The 22,155-nt window shown below is 48.5% G+C and overlaps 1 protein-coding gene across 1 annotated transcript in view; it reads right to left on the bottom strand.

Annotated features, from left to right (window-relative positions):
* Positions 1–240: 240 nt before the first annotated feature.
* MBOAT1 (membrane bound glycerophospholipid O-acyltransferase 1) overlaps positions 241–22,155 on the bottom strand; it is a 97,549-nt gene continuing 75,634 nt past the window's right edge. Inside the window, exons 8-13 of the mRNA XM_081294405.1 lie at positions 21,432–21,624; positions 16,898–17,001; positions 14,071–14,135; positions 11,699–11,831; positions 8,996–9,147; positions 241–2,851 (exon numbers count right to left, since the gene is read on the bottom strand). Coding sequence (XP_081150531.1) covers positions 2,725–2,851; positions 8,996–9,147; positions 11,699–11,831; positions 14,071–14,135; positions 16,898–17,001; positions 21,432–21,624 — 774 coding nt within the window. The 3' untranslated portion in view covers positions 241–2,724. The remainder of the gene's footprint in view (positions 2,852–8,995; positions 9,148–11,698; positions 11,832–14,070; positions 14,136–16,897; positions 17,002–21,431; positions 21,625–22,155) is intronic.

Below are 22,155 nucleotides of genomic sequence, written 5' to 3'. Positions count from 1 at the left end.
TTTCCTCCCTTAACCAGTCAAATTCTCAAACAGAAATATATACTGTTTTTTGCAATTACTGAATAATATTCTTGCTCCTTATGGAGCAGGGAGGGCGGGGCATGCGCGCACGCATTAAAATAGAGCACTTCAGATTGGGCTTTGAAAGAAAACAGAAAAGGTATTTCTTTTTTTTTTTTTTTATTGTTGGTCTTTCTTTTCCACTGAAACTCCCCAATCCAACACATTTTGATTAAGTGCACATTACATTTGGGACAACATAGAAATCTAAGGCAATAAAAACAGATCCAACCTCTTCGAACTCTGACCCTCAGTTGGAACATTTTTCTTATGGGTAAACATTCCTCAAGAGAAAACGGGCAGGAGTCTATTGTCTCTGCACTGTCCTTTTAGTACCTACTAGAGTCCCACTGAGAAGCTGGCCACCCTGCGGTCACCTCTCTTCTCATTACCAAAGTTCTTCTCCCAGAAATGAAGATACTCACGTACAGTGACACCTGACCATAAACCATACAGCCAGAAATCACACGGCGAGCTCAGAGACTCCTCTGGAGTATGCACACATGTCCTGCCCATGGTGACTTGAACCCTTCTCACTAGTGGGCAAGATGCGCATGTTGCCTGGTCTTGCACCTCAAGGTATTTGTGTTGGAAAGACTGATCGATTCTAGGCACCTACATCCCTGGCCTGCCTGGGATCCTCCTGGGATCGCACTGTGGAGTAGGGTTGCCCTGGGAGCCTCCTGCCCTGGCACACACGCACTCCTTACGTGGGCCTCTCCTGTCCCCTGGCTTCTCACCTGCTGTTCTACCTCCTCCAGCTTCCAATTCCACCCGGTCCCCGCTTCCCTCGGCCTCCACCCGCTTCTGCACCCCTGCCCCACCACCACTCTCCTCTGCTGGTTTGGCTTCCACCAACTGAAAATATTGGTGGGGAAGGGTGTCTGTGCTTAACACTTATTATTATTATTATTTTTATTATTCCCTAAACAATTTAATTTTTAAAGGGACTTAGGCGTCCCTGGACTTTGGATCTGAAGGGGTCCTGAGACCAATGCCCCACGGCTGCAGAGGAAGGACGACTATCCTCTCCCACAGCACCAGGATCAGGAAATTGCACTGAAAGGATGAGCTCGTCACTTCCAGGATCCACTATCCTCAGAGAAGCAGCCGCAGGACACCGCGTGGGAAGACCCACGGCCTCCGGCTGTCACAAGATGGGCCAGCAACCAAAGGTCAGCTCTACCACTAGCCCTGGCACTTAGCAAATGTCCAGTTATCAGCTTCCTCCTCTATAGAGGAAATCAACCCTACCTGCAAAACTGGGAATAAAGACCACAAATCAGACTGAAAAGAAAAACCATCCAAGTGCCTGACATGTATAGTAAAACTGAGCATGCCGCAATGCCCACATTTTAGGGAAATAAAGCCACACTGCTGAAAGGTCCTACAAAACAATAAAACTTTGTGCACATTTATTAACACACACACACACACACACACACATACACACACTCCTGAATATCGGTTATTTTGAAGCAAAAAGTAAAGCTTACATTCAGAAACATTTCCTTTATACAGAAACATAGTATTTATTCAGTGAGAAACTAACTTTTACCATCTCATTGGAACAAATTTTCTCCCCCCAAGCTGTTTGATTGAAGGCACATCATTGCAGCATATATTTCATTATTATCTTCATTATTTTCCACAATATCTAATAGCATGTTTTCTTCTCCCACAGAGAACACCACCCAATAGTAGTCCCCAAAAGGAGCCACAGTACATTCATAACAAAGATAGAAAAGAAAACTGACTTTAAATTTCTGCCTTCCAATATATGATAAGTCAACTTCAACAAAGCTGGATTTAATCAGCTACAAAAATGGAAAAATGGAAAATCAGCCTGTGTGTATGTTGCGGCCACCATCATTAACACCTCCATGAAAAGAGGGGAGAGAGGGAATCATCTTCTGCTTCTTACCAAACTTCTATGTAACTTTCAATTTTGTTTTAAAGGGATTATTTCTTCAGAGGGCATTCTGCTGCCTGGAACGGGGTATCGGTGTCTCCTGGGGCCATCTTGAAGCAGGTGCATGGGAAACGGAAATGGCAGCCCCCTCTGCGGCTCTGGGCACTCATGGGAGAGGTACTCATTTCCTATCTTGGCTCAGTTCAGAAAAAACGAAGGGAAAGGGTTACATTCCTGGGGGAAATGCAGCCTCTCTGAGGGCACATGAGTTCATTCAAGTTTTCAGGGGCAGTCCTCCATGATCCCTCTCCTCCAGGGTCTTCTGAGTGTAGTCACCGTATCCACAAACCAGTAATGTCACACATTAAAGGGGTTGGAGCTTCTGAGGAACCGCCATGCCTGTGACATCTTCTCAGCAATCACCTTCTAACTTCTGGAGCCAATGCCCAGCCTGCGGCATCCAGAGACCAGCAGATGAAAACCATGTCAGTAAGGCAAAGACCCGGCAGCCCAGACGGACTGTCTCCCCACCTCCAGCCACTGACAGGTCCTAGAAAATGTTAAAACAAATAGACTGCACATGGCCAATTTAACTGTACAAAAAGGCTTCATAAAAATACACCCTGCAGTTAAAACAAACAAACAAACAAAAAGCATGTAAACATGGCCTCTAAGTCACTGGAGAGCCTTCGAGCCCTTTCATGGTCTCTCCAATGTCTTACAATTTTACTTGTTCGGCTTTCTTGGAGGTATCAGTCTGTTTTCTTCTTATTAACAGAATTTGCGGTCTGAGGCTGCCTTTGAAGATGAGCTTGTGGTTTGATTGGCAGAAAAAGTATTATCAGGAGACTTATGATGTGTAAGTAAAAGTACATGGACCTAGGAATAAAAAAAAAAAAAGTTATACTTCAAAGGACCTACACAGGAAATATCTCCTGAGCACCTCATCTTCAGTAGGCAAGTGGAGACACTGTTTTAGAGGTGCCAAAGGAGCCTACTCAGGCTGGCCCTGACCGTCCCTCAAAGCTGTGCAGAGCGAACCAACTAGCCATCTGCAGACAAGCGTCATACTGCTCCAGGAACATAATAAGCAGACTAAGAGAAGTCGCTCCATAAGCCAGAAATCTTCGACATTCAAAATGCACAAGAACCAACTCCAACCCAATACTTAACACAAATATAATAAATACTTTGCCCTGTATGTTCTTCCTAAGAGTGAGGGGTTCTTCTTGTGTGTCTCATGAAGGATTCCGATTTTGAAAACTGGTCTATAATCCTGAAAATAAGTTCCATCCAAACTAATAAGAAACAAGTATTATGCTTCAGCTCTGACTTTCATTAAAAAACACACACACACACACACATCCTTCAGCAGTGTGCACGATGTAGATGCTGATATTTATTGGGCACGGCCTATCAATAAATGTGTGTACTTAGAAACAGCCCACGTTAGCAGAACTGTTCCAGATCCATCTGGAGGCCGGAATGGGTGCTTTCTCCAGGAGAAAAGGCGGGGGGGGGGGGGGGTTGGTACCAGGGATTGAACCCGGGGGGCGCTTAACCACTGAGCCACATCCCCAGCCCTTTTGATTATTTTTAAATTCTGAAACAGGGTCTTACTAAGTTGCTTAGGGCTGGACAAGTCGCTGAGGCCGGCTCTGAACTCACAATCCTCCTGCCTCGGACTACCAAGTCACTGAGATTATAGGCATGTGCCACCGTGCCCAGCTCTCCAATGACTTAAGCATCATTCTTCAGCTTTAAGTAGAACGTTAGGCACAGGAGTACCAGGAAATGCTCTCAGCTGCCCCCTCCTTCAGCAGGAGGAATCTCCCTACAGTGGTTTGCAGAAGAGACAAGAGCAGGAATAGATTTTCATTCATTTAATGTTTCAATAAACATTTATTGCTTAAGATGATGAAGCATTAACCAGGCATGATGGTGCATAATCCCAGCAGCTCAGAAGGCTGAGGAAGGAGCATTGCAAGTTCAAGGCCAGCCGCAGCAATTCAGCAAGGCCCAAGTAAATCAGTAAGAGGCTGTCTCAAAATAAACATTTTTTAAAGAAAGGAGGGGTGGGGCTGGTAATGTAGCTCAATGATGAAGCACCCCAGGTTCAATCCCCAGGACCACACCAAAAAAAAGAAAAAGAAAAGTGTAAAGCATTAAACTAGGATCTACAAAAAGACATAAGCCTCCACCCCCTCTCTTGGGACAATGATAACAATCCTTCTGTGGAATCATGGGAATTGGTTCTAGGACTCCCCAAAGGTACTGCACCTTACATGAAATAGTACAGCCTTTGCATATAACATACGCACGTACTCTGGAGTACTTTAAAGTACTTCCATCATCTCTGGATTACCTATAATACCTTACACAGTAGAAGAGCTATGCAAATAGTTGTTACACTACATCATTTAGGGAGTAATGACAAGAGTAGAAGTCTGTATACATTCAGGACAGAAGCAATTTTTTTCTACCTATTTTCCATCCACGGTTGGTTAAATCCATGGCTACCGAACCCATCGATACAGAGGATCGACTGGACATGATTAATGCTCACCTAACCAGAAGCAAAGGGTGAATAGGTACAGCAATTAATCATCTAATTTACTTCTAAGAACATTATTAAGGGTGAAAAGGGCTCCACAGATAAACATGCTGGTTAACACATATACACTGAGGTTTTCTCAAAATGTGCTCTAGCCATAGGTAACCACGGCTTTCCAAGTCTACAGACCTAAAATACACTTTGTCCGGGTGTTTTGCATTAATCTTTTATACATGGCCAAATCGGCATGGTAGCAACTATATTAGATTAAATCCAAACAGCAGCCAGGCATGGTGGTGCATGCCTGCAATCCCAGCGATTTGGGAGGCTGAGGCAGTAGGATTGCTAGTTTGAGACCAGCCTTAGCAACTTAGTGAAATAAATAAAATAAATAAAAAGGGCTAGGGATGTGGCTCAGTGATATAGTACCCCTGAGTTCAATCCCTAGTACTGCCAATATAATTAATTAAATAAATCCAAATACTTTGGCAATTAAGGGAAAGAAAATTTTGATTCTCTAGAGAGGTTTAGTAACCACTTCTGAGATTCCATATTTTTCTAGGACTATAAAGAATGGGGTCCTAATGAGAATAAGATATGTCCTATACTTTATAATCTTATTAATTAAAAATGAAAGACTATTTCATCCTTTTATTAAGGAAAAACTCAGCTCAACATTTCCTGAGCAGGCCAAGGTGCTGACCCAAATCCTCCAGATACAAAAGTGAATAAGGCACAGTTTTTGCCCTCAAGGAGTCTGCCATCTGCAAAATTTCTTCCCACATTCCTACACGCTGAATTTAAGAAAGTGTTATCTAATTAAAGACAAATTAATGTATGAGGATTTGGATTTTCAAAATGGTTTCACAGAAAGTTTCTTTCATAATACAGTCAAGTGGCCAGGTGCAGCGGTGCACACCCTCCATAACTCCATCGGCTTGGGAGGCTGAGGCAGGAGGATCTTGAATTCAAGGCCAGCCTCAGCAACTTAGCGAGGCCGTAAGCAACCTAGTAAGACCTTATCTCAAAATAAAATACAAAAAAGGGCTGGGGCTGGAGCTCAGTGGTTAAGCCCCCCTGGGTTCAATCTCCAGTAAAAAATAATAATAATAATATTAATATAATACTGTCAAGGGTTCATTAAACTTGAGACTCACTGACAATTCAAAGGAAAAGTGTTGAGAGATTTAAAGCTGTAATTTGAGGACACTCTGGACTGAAAGCGGACCAGACACAAATATAAAGCACAGGAGGGGGGCCTGAAGGCTGAGCAACGCAGGGCATGCTGACAAACAGGTCTGCCGACAGCTATCTTTGGTGGCCTGTGACAGCCGGGAGCCCAGTGAGGTGCAGATCCAGAAAGCAACCGAGGCTCACTCCACTGAATGGCTGGTGATTTTGACTCTTTCATCAGATTCAGAGGTTCTCAAGAGATTCTGAAAACACGTTTGAGGTGCAATCAATCTCCAATGGCCATGGGTACACAGGTGGCTGTTAAAATTAAATGGGATTGAAGGCCCATTCCAAATGCTCAATGGTCACACATGCTCCTGGCTAATACGTGGGCCATCTAATGCCCAGAGAAAAGAACATGTCATCCATCACAGATGCTTCTGTTGGGTTGGGCTGATGCAGACAGGGAGCTTACACATACAGTATGGATTACACGTATCATCATACATGCCAGATAACTTTAGGTCACATCAACTCTAATGGGCCAATTTGGAAAAATATTTTGTTTTATCCTCAACAAAGGTGTTTAAAAACGCATTTTAGATTATTTTTTTTAAAGCAATGGAAAGCTGCTTGACAACAATTTGATTCCACCTAAGTGCCGGAATTAGCACACGCTTTAGTTGGTTAAACGCAAGTTATCATAAACATGTCTTAACTTACTTTGATCTGCAAGCAGCAATTTGCTTCCAAAATAGCTTCTCCTCAACAAATTTTTAGTGATTACACTGCTGATCTTGCCATTAAAGGAACTTTGAGTCTGAAACGCAGAGCTGATTCTGGGTTGCTGTGTGAGTTTTACTCCACTCACCCTCTCTGGGTCTCCACTTCCTCACGGGATGAATGGGGAGACTGCTAGCCTATCCCCCTCTCTCCCAGCCACGGCTGCGCACTTTACTGATCTGTGCACATCCCTGTTTCTCAGGAGTTCAAGGTCTGAAGCTTCCTCCTTCCCCAGGGGCCTCTCCATGCCGTTCCCATCTCAGAAGCACAGCCCGGAACCCTGCCTCAGGCCCCCAGGGCCCAGCTGAAAGGCCACTTCCTGCCATCTGCCCCAGGGAGGGTCAGATTCCTGTAGATAGACTCCTGAATCTTTGTCTCGGGGTGTGTTTATAATTTGTCACCCTTATCTCTCTCTCCCATCGGGCCGTCACCTCCATGGGAGCATGAATGACCTGTCCACTGCGCAACGTCCAGCGCGCGGTAGGGATTCAATGGACTCGGTGGGACACACACAGTTTTGCTGTAACATGACAAATACATTCCGGAAAAATCTCGTGATTAGAATTCGGGGGCTTCTGGGGGCAGGGGGTCCTGTCCTAGAGGCAGACAACTCCACACCTGGGAGATTCAGGGACCAGGAGGCCAAGCAGGACAGAACCACAGACCCACACCCATGGCGACATCTGGACAGCCCAGGCCGAGAGCTCCCTCGGCTGAAGACCTCGCCTGAGGGAACTAACAATGCAAAGGCAAAGGGAAAAATGCCTGCTTAATCCAGGGCCCTGGGAAAGGGAGGCTGGACAGCGGGCGGCCCCAAGGAAGGGACAGGGGCTTCAGCCAGCTGAGGGCAGAGGGCGGAGCCTGGGGGCGTGGGCTCTGGTTTGCAGAGATGGTAACCCTTCCTGCTCTCCTGGAATCCCAGGAACACTGTGCATGACCAGCACGACTTCCACGTCACCCCGGTGTGACTGCTCATCACCTAATATACCATGGAAACACACGTAGCCGGACAGACCTCACTGATGAGTGTGTATAGTTCCCTCCACCTTCTTTTCCTATAATCTTAAGAAAATCCTCTTACTTATGGATACCGATACACATAGCGAACAGGAAAAGTTCCAATCCATTCCTAACCAGTCTGGGGAACCCTCAGCTCACAAATAAGGATCTGGGTCTGCAGAAACAAACGGAAAACAGGCAGACAGATGAACAGGAGAAAGGGGTAGAGATTTATCATGTGCACGGGGTCCCATGAAGAATGTCAGGGGCCAGATGGCTGAAGCTTAAACATCCTCTCACCGGGGAGGGAAGGGTGAAGCTGTGGGCAGCTCCAGAGGGAGAACAAATGACTTAGGGGAGAACAGGCCGGAATGACAGGCAACCACCTGGGACAAAGGCTGCCGGGGTGTTGGATGCATGTCAATTTTTCTTGCAAATGATTTCTTCTTTAGAGTCCAGCCTTTACATAAATAGGAGAATTTCAGAGAAAGCCCCTTCTTGCACTTTGGGAGGAAAAATAAGGGCAAGAGACTGGGGCTAGGTAGGAGGGCGAGGAGAGACCTTGGTCCTCCTTTAGTTCAAAGCATTCTGCATGACAAGGCATCAAAACTTGAAGTGTCATTTCCTGAGCCCTGAGGACTGCACTGTGTCTCTTTTTTCTAAGTCGTTTTCCTTTGTAACCATACTATGTTCAAAACAGTACCTGGAAAAGCCTGTGCTGCTCATCAGGTAATGGAGCTACATTTACTGAATTCAGGCCATAGGTTCTGGCCTGGGCCCTCTGCAAATCCTCCTCGTTCAATTCTAAGGACAGTCCCAACCACCACACTTGCGGTGGATTCTACTCTTAGCCTCCTTTCACGGTGAGGCGACACAGGAAGTTTCCAAAGCTCTGTGCCCAACCATTTCACAGTAGTGGGAAAACACAACAGATTAAACATCAGTGTAAAACAATAAAAGGAAGCAATTGCAGGTCAGCAGTGCGTTGGCAGCACAGGTTTTGAGGAGGAGGGTCTGACTCGGGAACCCCTCGCACCTCTGGTGGGAGCCTCCCTCTGGACCCTAAATCCCACACACCCCTCTCCACCACGTGCATCAGGAGAACAAACCCCCGTGCACACCCACCAGAGCAGCACCTCATGAAGGACACAGAGTGCTGCTACAGACCATGCAAACGAGCCCACCTGGGCCCAGCTCCGGCCCTCTGACCCCCACTGTGGCCAGGGAGAGCAGCGGAGGCAGCATCTCTAACCTGGAGCACCTCACTGCCTGGAGCGCCCCTTACCGGCGGCACCAGGAACACCCAGGCGTTCCCTGGAACCTCCCCGCAGGTGCTGATGGTGGGGTCCTGGGGCAGGCGCCTCCTCTGAAGGTCCGTGGGCATCTTTCACTCCGCGGTCCCATTTGGGAATTCTTGGTTCCGTCTCACTGTGCTGATGGGGCCTACCCGACTCTAAGTCCACCACAGACAACAGAGCAGTCCGCCAGGTGGCAGCAGAAGGCAGGGGACTCACCTGTACAAGCTGAGGGCGGGCTCCGCGGCCAGCATGACAAATGGCGCCACCGTATAGGAGACGGCCAGCTGAGTGGCAGCCCAGGTCACCAGGTCATACACACACTTGAGAGCTTTGGAAGACAGGAAGTGACGTCTGCAGTTGTTCCTCACCTGCAAGTCAAGCAGGGCAGGGGGCGGGTGAGAGACAGAACACGGGCTGCCGAAAATCACCAACCTCCAGAGTTCTCCTTCCCCCTGAAAATACCAGGGTGGCCTTCCTTACTGACAAAGAGAAATACAGGTTCACTGTAGAAAAACATTTAAGAAACAACTAAGAAAAAAAAAAGACTTTTTTTTTTAACATCTTCCTAAGAAAAAAAGCACTGTTTAAAAATTTGGCACATAGCTGGGTGCAGTGGCATGCGCCTGTTAATCCCAGTGGCTCTGGAGGCTGAGGCAGGAGGATTGCAAGTTTGAGGCCAGCCTCATTTAGCAAGGACCTGAGCAACCTAGTGAGACCCTGTCTCAAAATAAAATATTAAAAAAGGGCCGGGGATGTGACTTAGTGGTTAAGCACCCCTGGATTCGATCCACAATACCCCCTCAAAAAAAAAAAAAAAAAAAAGACACCACAACCCTCCAAAGCGTTTTCTGTTTCTATTGTATCACACTTGTATTCTTAATGGCACTCATATTAACTATCTCTCATGGACTTTTTCATTTAACCATCTACCATGGACTTTTCCCATGTCAGTAAGCAGTACTCTCCATCATGATTCTAAGTGACTTGTGGAAGTTAGCTTGTCTTCTCACCTCCGGTTTTGCTATTACAAACAGCTCTGTGACGCATTCCCTAGTCAATACATCTCTACGCTGTCCCCTGATTGTTTCCTTTGGGTGATGGTGAAACAAACAACGTCACTCTTCCTAACAGTAAGCGCAGCTCCCACTTATGGGTGCTCCAGGTGCCACGCTTGGGCCAAGAGCCCACCAAGGAAGCATCTTTGTCCCTATCCTACAGAGGAAGACATTCAGACAGCTCCCTGATGTGGGAAAGGCTGTCAGAGGGTGCACTCCCTGCCACTCCTCAGACACTGTGACTGGTGTGCCTCCAGGGGCATACCTCCTCTCCAGATTCCTGAGGACGGGAACCCGTGACAGGCCGTGCAGCCCACAGGAGGGGGCTCAGGCCTGGTGCTGCCTGGGAGCCAGGCCCCCTGAGTTCTCCAGGACAGAGACCAGGCTGGGCTTCTGTGGGACACTATTAGGTGGCTCCCCCCCCCCCCCCCGCCTCAGACTTCTTGACTGTTGAGTTCAATCTCCTTCTAGAACAGATGGACACCCTGCTCCATGAACCCTCCCTCTCCCCTCCACCACCTGAAGGTGAGAGAGATTTCCAAGCCCCCAGAAAAAAAGCTCTCTAGCTGTCCTTCCTAATCAGAGCTTTATTATGAATGGGAGAGAAGAACCCATCTGCCCTACTGGTCGTGAGCAAGCAGGTACAAATGCGTTTAGTTTGAAAAGTATTTTAACCAGCAAACTGCAGTCAGCCCTCTGCCCTGTCTGCCTGTGGACCCCAGAACGCTTCCGCCCATCGAAGGCAGGAATTCCTCAGGGGAATGTCGTGTTGGCTGGGATAACTCGGCACCTACGATGCCCATGTGTGGCTCCTGACAGATTCACAGAATGAATGCATTGAAGGCTCTGAAATCCACATCTAAAGTCGACTGCAACTAGTGTCATTTAAAACTCCTGGCGCGTCTGAACTCAGGAAGACCACCACCACCATCAAGGGCTGAGACTAAACCAAATCCATCACCCTGCATTTGGCCACAGAAACACTAGGGATTGCAAGTACTTCTGTGTACGTTCATCTTCTTGGAAGACGACCACATTTTTCACTCCTTTAAGACCTGGCTTTCTAATAATCGAGTGGCAGGAACAACCGAGGACAAACTAGAGGCTTCTCAAAAACCAAAACAAAAAAACAAAACAAACACCAAAACTCAATTTGTGAAATTCACAAATGATTTTACACAAAGTTAACTGGATCGGACTCGAGACCGTAAGAGGTGAGATCGGTCCCCTAGGGCACAGCTCCTGCCCTGCGGGGGCTGGCTCACTGCCCTGTGAGTTCTCTCTAGACTTGGGATAATAAAAGGTTAAATTAGGGGCCAAGATTATAGCTCGGCAGTAGAGCACTTGTCTTGCACATGTGCGGCAGTAGGTATGAGCCTCAGCACCTCATAAAAACAAAATTTAAAAAAATTATTTATTTTAGATAAATAAAGATATTGTGTCCATCTTTTTAAAAAATCTTTTAAAAACTGTTAAATTAAGCATTACATAACCAAACTGAAGTTATACGGAGCCTATGTTAACAATCATCAACGTCTATAATTAGTAGACTGTGTCTTCGCAGGCTTTAATAATTAAAATGTGTTCATCTCTTAAGGTAATAAATATTGCTCCTAAAATTCCTTTTGTTTTACAAAAACCCTCTGTAAATGATACAGAAATAAAATGGTTGTCTTTGTAATGATCACAGGTACACGGAAGTATTTCTCTAATAGGAAGATTTTTGTCTGTTGTTTGATTTTTCAAAATATCATTCCCACTGTCCCTCTCGCCCCCCCAATTTCTGCCAGGACCTAAAAGATACCAACAAAGATCCAAGCACCAGATCGCTGAAGGGAAGACCCCACACCCGGAGGCAGCTTACCGCCCGAGCTGCTAACGTGACGAGGACTCCAGTTAGGAAGGTGAAGTAGTACCCCGGGTAGACGCCATGCCAGAGGGCGGAGAGGATGAAGGTCAGCACCATAGGGCACCAGGGAACCCGCTCATAGCACACGCTGCGAAGAGAGGAAGGAACAGTGAAGGGCAAGCATGCGGAGCCTGGCCCTGCCCTGCCCCTCCCCTGCCCTCCCCTGCCCTGCCCCTCCCCTGCCCTCCCCTGCCCTGCCCCTCCCCTGCCCTGCCATGCACCTGCCCCTCTTTGGAGCAGGCCCTGCAGAAGCCATTTCTGATGGGCGCTGGCCTCAGGCTGTCCAGGGTCTTGCTATGGAACCACAAAGCCTTTGCTGCTCTGGGTCCCTTGAGCCCCACCAGACAAATGACCCACACCTCGGCCTTGGCAGATGTGATAAATGTCCAACCTCATAGACTACATGGCCTGGGCCCATGGTGCCCTAACGAAGGCCTGAGCAAGATTCCTGCCTAACTGTTTCCAACCGTGGTCTCATATCTGGGGGAACTTGAGTCAGGGCCACTGCATTGAAAATTTTGGAGTTGGCGAAGGGTCCTGAGAAATGGATGTCCTCACTCAGTCTTTCCTGGACAAGGACTCAGGCACAAAAATCAGCGTGCCAGTCACATGACCTGCTCAGGCCTCACTTGTCCATCAGATTTTGACTCAGGAATCTGCCTTGAAGAGTGGCATGGGTTAAGTATCCCAAGAGGTGTTTTGGATTCCGCATGTTTGCAGATTTTAGAATACCTGCATATCCACAGTGAGCCATCTTGGGGATGGACCCAAGTCAAAGGCACAACATTTGTCTGTTTCATAGACACTTTGCACACATACCCTGAAGGTGATTCCATACAACATTTTTAATGTACCCGTGTTTTGACTGCAACCTGTCACTTGAGGTCAGGTGTGGGATTTTCCACTTGTGACATTGTGTTCATGTTCAAAAAGCGTCAGGTTTTGGAGCATTTTAGATTTCAGATTTTCAGGTTAGGGATATTCTGAGGATCTAGAAAATGTCAACAAAGACCGTGGAGACCTTTGACTCTTAGGCTGTTTATGAAATCAAAATGATAGGGGATTCCCCCCAAACTCAGTCTACAAATAGCCAATGGCCCTCTAAGGAAGCCACTGCCCAGTGGATCCAAAGAGGACCAAATAAAAATGGAACAGAAATCCAGTTATCACCAGCCCCTCACTGCTGATTCAGAAGCAACTGATTTACACCCAAACTAAGGATTATGGTTGCCTCTTCATCAGAGGAGAGAGAAGGCATTTAGGGAGATAAACGCAAGACTCCATTTGTAATGTTTTGTTTGGATTTTTTTTTCCTGAAATAAGAAGTAGGCACAGTACAGTATATATTTGTTTCTTACTCCTCGTAGCTTCTTTTTAAAGAGTGAAACATTTTATTGCCAAAAATTTTGAAGCACTGTTGTCCAAGTTTTATGTGCACACATGTACCCTTAGTCATCTCTCAGCTCCTGACGGAGACTCTGAGCCAGGGGACTGCCACACATGGAGAGACGGAGTCTGTGTGATGATCCTGTGCAATGCTGACAGACAGCGAGCTAGCCAAAGCCAGACTTTCAAGACGTCACCTGAGCACCTGGGACGTCACCGTCTCTCCTCTTGCCCCAGGTTTTGACCAATGCAAGAAGTTACACATCAGAAAGAGGGGATCTTTTGGAAGGCAATGTCTGTGCACTCCACTAGGGCAGTTTTCTGCTCCAACATATCATTAGTTCCATAATAAGAAATACTTCTCATTTTGAAACAGAAGGACAAAGAACAGAGAAATCACAATAAAAATGTAAATTAAAAAGCATAAACTTGTGGGCTACCATAAGGTTTTCAGTGCTAGGGATGAGCAGAGCAAGCATCAGAGCTTTGATGCGGATATGCCCTTCCTTACCCCTGACAGACTGTCCTTAAGGTAACAGCAGCACAGCACAGAGGACAAGAGCCTGATCCTGCAGACAGACCATTTGGGCTCAAACTTGTCACTCATTAGCTGTGTGACTTGGGTGAGTTGCATAACCTCTCTGTGTTTCACTTTCCTCATCTGTAAAGTGGGGCTAATGATCAACATCTTATGAAGCTAATTTGTGGAATGAATGACTGGCACACAGTAATGACAGTAGTATGAGATAAAATAAATGTTACATTGTGACTTTCTCAAATCAACATATTTCGACTTTTTTTTTCATTTACAGGACATAGATATTAACACAAAACAAAAGGGTCAGAAGACATTACTACTCAGATGACAGCCGACGGCCTGGGGTGTCCCTCAAAGCATGCCCCAGTGTCCTGAGTCAGGAGCCTGCTTCTGATTTCCTTACCACTTCAGCCACGCAGCTGTCTGGATGTTCCAGTTCTCCAAGTACATTTTGAAACTCGTGGCAGTCTAGAGAGAAGAAAATCACACCTATCATTAGCTGCAAAAATACCAAGTCTCGGAAAGTCCTCTCCAGAATTTCCCGGGCGGCAGAGCGAGTGTGGTGTTTCACAATGACCGCGGGGCTACAGCAGCCACGCAGGAAGGCTTCCTGGGGTTTATAAGATCAACCTGGCAACGAAACCTTGGCTTCAAAGTCTGAATTCTTCTCCACGTTTATTTTCAAATTATAGGAAAACCGAAGGAACATTTTGTGGATTTCCCTTCCGCTCTGATTAAAAAATTTTTTTAAGTCACCTGAATCTTAAAAGTAAAATATTCCACAAAGAAAATGCACCAGAGGAAAAGTGCGATCCTGTGAGTTTAAAGCCTTTAGGGAGACAGTTTAAATGTAATTGTCATCTTTGCATTTGGGGCCACGTACAAACCAGGTCACTCTTGGCGGTTAATTCTATAAAGAGCTACAAGAGTTGAGAAGCTTCTAGCTGGGTCTGCAAGAGCAAGAGGCTTTACGCATGAAGGGACCACAGTGCAGAAAAGAAAACAAGGAAATATCCCAGCAATGATGAAAGCCAATCCACCTCGAGGGAGAGATGTCCCCAAACTAACTGTCAACTGGGTCTCCTCATTACAATATGTATATTGTGGTACCAAAGGCCAGGGCTAAAAAGCATGGAGCACACGTAGGAGGACCATGATTCCTAGTGCCCGCGGAAGTGGGGCGCCATGTCTTCCTGCTGACGTTTATTAACCACAAGAAAATCCTAGTAGGCCACACAGGGGCCTGGTGACACATACTAGGTGACACATACCAGGAAGGGAGTGAGCAGGCAGTGAAAGGGGAGAGGAAGACAGATACAGATGGAAGACAGACAGATGGACTGATTACAGGCAAACAGTTAGATTTGTATTATTTTTACTTCAAAACACGAAGGGGTTTGGCTCCCCATTTTTCTAGGGCACAGCCTCAAGGTACCCTGACTGCACCAGGCTGCCATGTTCTTCTTCGGCCCCTCGCCCTGTATCCGACACCATGGTGATGCCGCCTCTCCCCTCTGGTTTCCTTTTGTAATAAACACGTAACTGATAATTCAGGCCCTGAACACACACCCACTGAGAGGACGATCCTCTGGGGCACCGTGGGCACACTGGTGGGCAGCCAGGAGGGAGGGGAGCCCTCTGAAGGACACTTGCCCAGCTCCAGGGGGTCCCTGAGCCCAGAGGAGAGAAGAAGTTCAGAACTGGACAAGGGAGAAGCGTCACTCCTCCAGAACCCCTGACATCATCTAAATAGAAAGGAGATGACACAGATGGCCCTCGGGGCCTGTCCAAACCGGGGACAGTCGTTGTGAAGGCTGGAACTCTGCTTCTAACCTCCCGGGAGGCCACCTGCAGGCAAGGCTTCCTTCCTCTCTCAGGAGCAGTGCTGGGTCCAGGCTTGCCTGTGTGCCCAGGCGCTCCGCCCACAGGGGCCCCCGGGCCTCTAGAACTATCCGAGAATGAGGGTTTTGTCCCTGGTGGGCACTCAGTAGCATTGCTTGGCTCTGGCGTGAGTAAGGACACTGTGAGTTGACTGTGTGCGGCCATGTGGTTGGACGACAGGTACAAGTGCGTCTATGCTTCCTAAAAATACATGGATAAGCAGAAAAGAGCAGAACGAGGAAGAAGAGGAGGAGAGAGAGAAGGAGAAGAAATAAAAACCCAGTCCTTCCCCTAAGCCCCTCTGTTCTGTGGGGTGGAGGCCGTCCTTGCCTGGGGGATCTTTTCTGAGTCCCCGGGAAGGACAGGCACCCCACTCTCCTCCTGGTCTAGCTTCTGTGGGGGTGGAAGGCGACCCATCTCCCCACATCCCTGACTTCCTGCACCCACCACGACCCCTCTGCCCACTCTCTCCCGGGGCACTGTGCCTGCCCTGGTGGCAGGAAACCGAACCCAGCAGAGACAGGAGCCACCTGGCTAGGGACGTGCAGCTGGGTGTGCTGAGAACACCAGCCAGCTGGGAGGAGGGAAGGCCCTGGGCTGGCCCTGCTGACCGTCCTCTCGCTAACAGAGGAAAGAAGACCACAAGTGGGGTGGCCAGGGACACCATGTGTGAGGAGCAACTTGTGCAAACCCTCGAGGTCCAGAATAAAGACCTGGAAAGCAGAACCACACAGACCCAGCAGCCCGGAGGCTGGACATCACGATTCTTCTTCTTCTTTTTTTTTCCTTAATAATGTTATTGTATTTTTTAGACCTTTATTTTATTTATTTATTTTTATGTGGTGCTAAAGATCGAACCCAGCGCCTCACACGTGCAAGGCGAGCGCTCTGCCACTGAGCCACCACCGCAGCCCACGACCATTCTCCTTAAAAGAAAACAATGACAACTGTTTCCAAAGGATCCGCAGAAAACACTTGCCATATTGACACAGGAGCTTCCGGTTCTGCACTCTACTGAAGCAAGCAGGATGTAAGCTAGAGAACAGGACAGTGCACTTCCAGCCAAAAGAACAGGAATGTGAGCAGCAGAGAGGTGCTCCTGGCTCTTTTCCAGAGTTTGGTGTCGTCCTTCCTTGAAGCATTAAAGCTATCAAGAAGGCGGGGATCTTTAAAGGAACAAGGGGGGGGGGGGAATCAGAGATGCAAAATGTCCAGGGGCTGCGGGACCTGGCCTTCCCAGAGCGGCTTCCCCTGGTCATCTGCTGAGGAACGTCAGGGAAACCGCGCTCAGGGCAGACCACCTGCCCCAGCTGTTGCATGCAGCAGCGAAATGTGGGGGACCCACTCACCTCTATTTTCCAGATGTTCAGGTTGGACAGCAGATCCCAGCAGCACCTGCCGTCCTTATCCACGCCACTGAACCCAAAGCCAGCCGCGTTGTTCACCGCATCAGCTATGGGTTTAGAACAATAAGTTAGGGCTCGGAACGACAGTCACATGCTGCTGGAAGATTGGTCTAACTGGGCATGGAGAGATGGTGCTGGCTCCTGGGGAAAGGAACCAAAACATTCAAAGGATCCAGTATCATGAACCAGAAGAATCCATCTGGCTGTTTTGTGACCTTGATGTTCATTCACTCATCCCCTAGCACCCAGGGAGACCTGCAAAGAGAAAAGACGCTGGAGGCTCCCAGATGGTGAACTGGAGGATGAATCAGAGAGAACAACTGAAATGAAGACATGAACAGCAGGATCTACTGGCCAACCAGATGTGCGTGAGAAAGAGATACAAGTACACCTGCGCTCAGAGTAGAGATGGGCATGAACGGGGGACCCAGCAGAGGACCAAAGCCGTCACTGAAACCAGCCGGGCACGGGCTGGGGGATGCGCTATCGAAGTGTTTCTGAAACCCACTAAGACTGACACACCCTCAGGACAACGACCAAGAAGCTAATTTTCTCTTTTCATTTATCTTGTTTCAAATTTTGTTAGAATCCTTTAAGAAAATAATCAATCAAACTAGTTAAGTCCCCGCACTGTAGAGTCTTAGACCTGGAGGAGAGTGTGGAGAACTCCTCCCTCTAAGAGTTCATGGCCAAACCAAGATGGCGGCAGAAGAGCTGTCCAAAGAGAGCCACCTGTCCTGGGCTGGGGTGCGGCTCCGTGGTGGAGCGCCGGCCTGGCCTGTGCCAGACCTGGGTTCCACCCCTGCACTGAGACAAACAAAACCCTCTCTGTGTCCTCCACTCTGGGCACAGCTGGAGCTCGTCTCAGTCTCGGCCCACTGTAAAGTGATTGGCTTCCTTTTAGAAGAAAGGAGGAAGGAGCATTGAGCCTTTCTGTATCATCCTCCCAAGTGACCAAGAGTCAAAGAAAAAGACAACCAAAATGAGAGAGTGTCAGAAGGCATCTGCGGTTCTGCCCGCGTGGAGACAAGCTTGTGACCCACAGAGGTGAACTACACAGGAGAGGGCCCTTGAGGCCACGTGGACACTGAGACCAGAGCTGGCTACCTGCAGCTGGGCCCACACAGTGATCCCTGAGCGCCTGCTGCCACCCCCAGCACTGGTCAGACTGAAAGAACAGGACAGTGACCGACAGTCATCCCGGGACTGGGCAGTCACAGCTGCTCAGCGTTTCTCCAGTCCTCACAACCGTCTTAGAGGTGGCCAAGGGCAGGGTTGGCTGTGTGCTGTGTGCCCGGCCCCCGGAGAGCCATCTGCCTTCTCGGAACCCATTCCCTAGGTAGAAAATGGATACACTAATGGCACCGATCCTAAGGGGTTGCTGAAAGGATTAAATGAAAATGAGTGTGTGGAGTACGGAGAGCCGAGCCTGGCCCAAGGCAGCCCGCAACAAACGCTGGCTGCCGTGTTCTTCCTGCAGTGCTGGGTGGAACCCAGGGCCCTGAGCGTGCCAGGCCAGTCCTCTACCATAAGCTACACCCCCGGCCCTTTTTGTCATATATTTTGAGACAGTGTCTCATTAGGTGGCCCAGGCTGGCCTTGAACTTGCCATCCTCCTGCCTTGGCCTCCCAAGAGGCTGGGATTACAGGTGTGCACCACCCCGCCCGGCTGCCATTGTTATCACCAGCATGGCCACCTCTCAGGGGCTACGAAGGGGCCTGAGGTTAGTGTTAGATGAACGTTAAGACCACGCGGAGGGGAACAATGCCAGAATCCAAATGCTGGGGCTCTGACGGCACAACCTGGTCAGCTGAGAGCCACTCTGAAGAGCGAGTGGTGAGCGACTCCAGGTCCTGACTCTCAGGACCCCTACCTCTGAAACAAGGTCCGAAGTCCCCACTCTGTAGTGGCTTCTCTGGGACACGTTTGGTCCCAGAGCAGTCGGAGGTAGTGAGTACCCGGGTCCAAAACTAACTTCCTTGGATTGTGCGTGGCTCTGACCTATTATTTCCGATCCATTCACTTCAACACCCTTGTATTGGAGTTTGGATCCTTAGAACGCAGCCTGGGCTGGAATTGAGGCTCCCTAATTAGCACTAATGACAGGAGGGGGAGAATAACCAAAATTGGATGCTAAGTCCAAAGAAAATAATTTTATTATTTCAACATAAACAGTAACTAGAGCTAGTGAGGCTCGGCTGAGATGCACCGTGAGAGGCCAGCCTGAAGGATTAAATTTATAATCGCCTATAATTAGTACATCAATTATATGCAAATGGCGTTTTAAAGAGCTGGATCAAACCATTCTTCGGTTAAGCAGTTTAAATATTCCCTGATACACTCTTCATTGCTTCTTTATTCATAAATAATACAAAGGTTAATTTCAGACCAGCCTGAGCTCCAGCCTAAGCCGAAACAAACTTCAAACAGAGGCGACAGAAACCAATGAGGCGTTCCGACCAAAGCACCCAGACAAGATCAAGAGAGGGTGGGGGGCTGGGAGAGGGGGGGTCCACAGGGAGGCTCCTCCAGGACGGGGCCTCTCTCTGGGGGCTCTCCATGTTGGAGGATGCAGGCGCCCCTGCTGCCTGTCACCCCAGGTCCTACTGGTCAGCCGGCTCAAGCTGGACTTTCCCTCAGAGGCCACAGGATGGCCTTTCTTCCCTCCTCCAGGCTCAGGCCTGGCTAGGAAACAGGGGAGCAGAAGGAAAGGAAAAAGGGAGAGGGAAGGATGGGGGGAGGAGGGAGAAGGAAGAAAGGGGGCGCGGGGTGGGGGGAGACGCAGGATGTTCTCTGCTGCGCATGTGCCCCGGCGTACTCAGGTTAAAGAGAACCATTAACTGTTTTACAGATAAAACCATACCCAGTGTGGCAAGCGGGTTCCCATCTTGAGTAGGTCTAAACCTGGCCACGAAAGAAAGCCTCATTTCTAAACAGTAAAGCGATATCAGGCCGGGCCTGGGGCACACACCTGGGAGGCTGAGGCAGGAGGATCACAGCCTCAGCCACCTAGGGAGGCCCCAAGCAACTCAGTGAGATCCTGTCTCTAAATAAAATATAAAAAGGGCTGTGGCTCAGTGGTGACGTGTCCCCAAGGTTAATCTCTAGTACTAAAAAAAAAAGCAATAGCAGAAGGAGGAACGAGACGATGCCTTCCCCATGCCCCATGCATAAGGATGGTGGTCTCTGGGCTCTGACAGCCCTTAGGCATATTGCCTGGTTGCTGGCCATGTCCATGGTCCCCCAGGTCGTCTCAATCTTGAGGTAGGGAAAGCATCTCACCCAGTTTTGAAATCCTCCCAGCCCCAAGCCTGTGCTCACCAAACTCCCTGAGTTAAACTGAACGTAATTAGAAACAAGATGCCCAGCTTTGTGGATTCAGAAGATCTCTGCCTCAGACCTCTCCGGCCAAACGGAGCAGGAGTACCGCAAGGCGCTGGGCGTGGGCACGTGGGCTCATACGATAATCCGAACTGAAAAGGAATAGGAAGTTGAAGTTGAATGGGTACAGGGTTTCCACCTGGAGATGAAAAAGCTCTGGAGACAATGGCAGAACAACCTCGTGGACGTACTTCATGCCACTGAATCGTACACTCAACGGTGGTTGAAACAGTGAACTTTGTATTACGTCTATTTCACCACAATTAAATAACAGCAAATGGGCAGGTACAGTGGGTGGCCCATGCCTGCAATCTCAACAACTTGGGAGGCTGAGGTGGGACGATCATAGATACAAGACCAACCTCCATAATTGGGGAGACCCAACCTCAAAAATTTTTCAAAAACCAGGTGCAATGGTATACACCTGTAATCCCAGCAGTTCAGGAGGCTGAGGCAGGAGGATAGCAAGCTTAAGGCCAGCGTCAGCAAATTAGTGAAGCCCAAGCAACTCAGAGAGACTGTGTCTCTAAATAAAATAAAAAAAAAAAAAAAAGCTGGGGATGTGGCTCAGTGATTGAATGCCCCTGAATTCAATCCCCAGTACCCACCTCCCTCAAAAAAGTTTAATACTGACCAAGTTACCCCACAGGGGGGAAAAAGTGTGATAAAACCAAATAAAATTGAACATTCTACCTTAAACACTGAAAAAACTTGAAATTGGCGTCTAACTGAATATAAAACTAACTTTCTTAAGGCAGTGAGCCTGAATTAGCATGTGTGAGGTAAGATGGACTCAGCAGGCCTCCTGGGTTACACAGCATCCAGGAAAACCAGAGGGAAATCAGACCACTCTGGGATTTTCCCTGACCCTCCTCCGTGTTCAGTGGTCCAGCGTGACGGGTGGAACCGAGCGACCCAGTTCTGACGTCTGTTCATAGCCCTGGGTTTAACAGCACCCAGGACAGGCTGTCCCCTATCGTGATGACTGGGCTTATGGCGGGAGGAGGAGATGAGTGCTGTGTTGGAAAGTCAAAAACGACCCTGGCTCAAGAGCCTCCGGTTACGGGCTGGAGCAGGCCCCTCCAGCAAACTTACCCAAAGTCCACGCAAAATAATACTTGGGCTTTGAGGCTTGCATGACGACATACAGGTAGCAGAGACGCGTCGGGAAGTCTGCCTCCTGGACAAACCAGTCCTCGGCCAGGCAGGTGACCGGGAAGGTCTTGGTGAGTGTCAGGAACAGAAGGAGAGACACCAGCGTGACACACAACTTGTGCATCACAGCTCCCTGAAACGGGGGGGACCAGTGTGAGCAGTAGGAAGACTCAGGCATGGAGGGTAACTTCACTGAGAGCACGTGGACAGGGTGCTGCCCTGACACTGGCCACGGAGGACCCATGTGTCCAGCACGGATGACAACCTCCTTCAGCGTATTCACCAACAAAGGGTTTTATTATCCACAACATCAGATTGCAGGACAGCGTCGCAGGGAGACAATTTCCCATCAGAAAGAAACAACACTTTGCCTTCTGCTTTTATAACCTTCAGAACCCAGGAAACGTGCTTGAGTTCCCAGCCAGAGGGTCAGAGGCTCAGGGACAGCGGAGTCTAGGCAAGGGGGAGGACACCTGAGCCAGTGTGTGGGCAGGTGATGGACAGCGTTAGCCTCCCAGGGGGCTCAGGTGTAGTCCCTTCTAGAATCAAGTGACACTGAGTTTTTAATTCCTTTCAACAGAATGACGCTGCCCAGTCTCTCTGACATTCCAGGAAATGTCATTCTGGAGATCCATAGTTTCCAACTTCATAAAAATGGACTTTT

Source organism: Spermophilus citellus (assembly GCF_964194105.1).
Source record: "Spermophilus citellus genome assembly, chromosome: 5".
NCBI lineage: Eukaryota > Metazoa > Chordata > Mammalia > Rodentia > Sciuridae > Spermophilus > Spermophilus citellus.
Note: the sequence above shows the minus strand (reverse complement) of the source record. Positions and strands in the feature narration are given on the sequence as shown.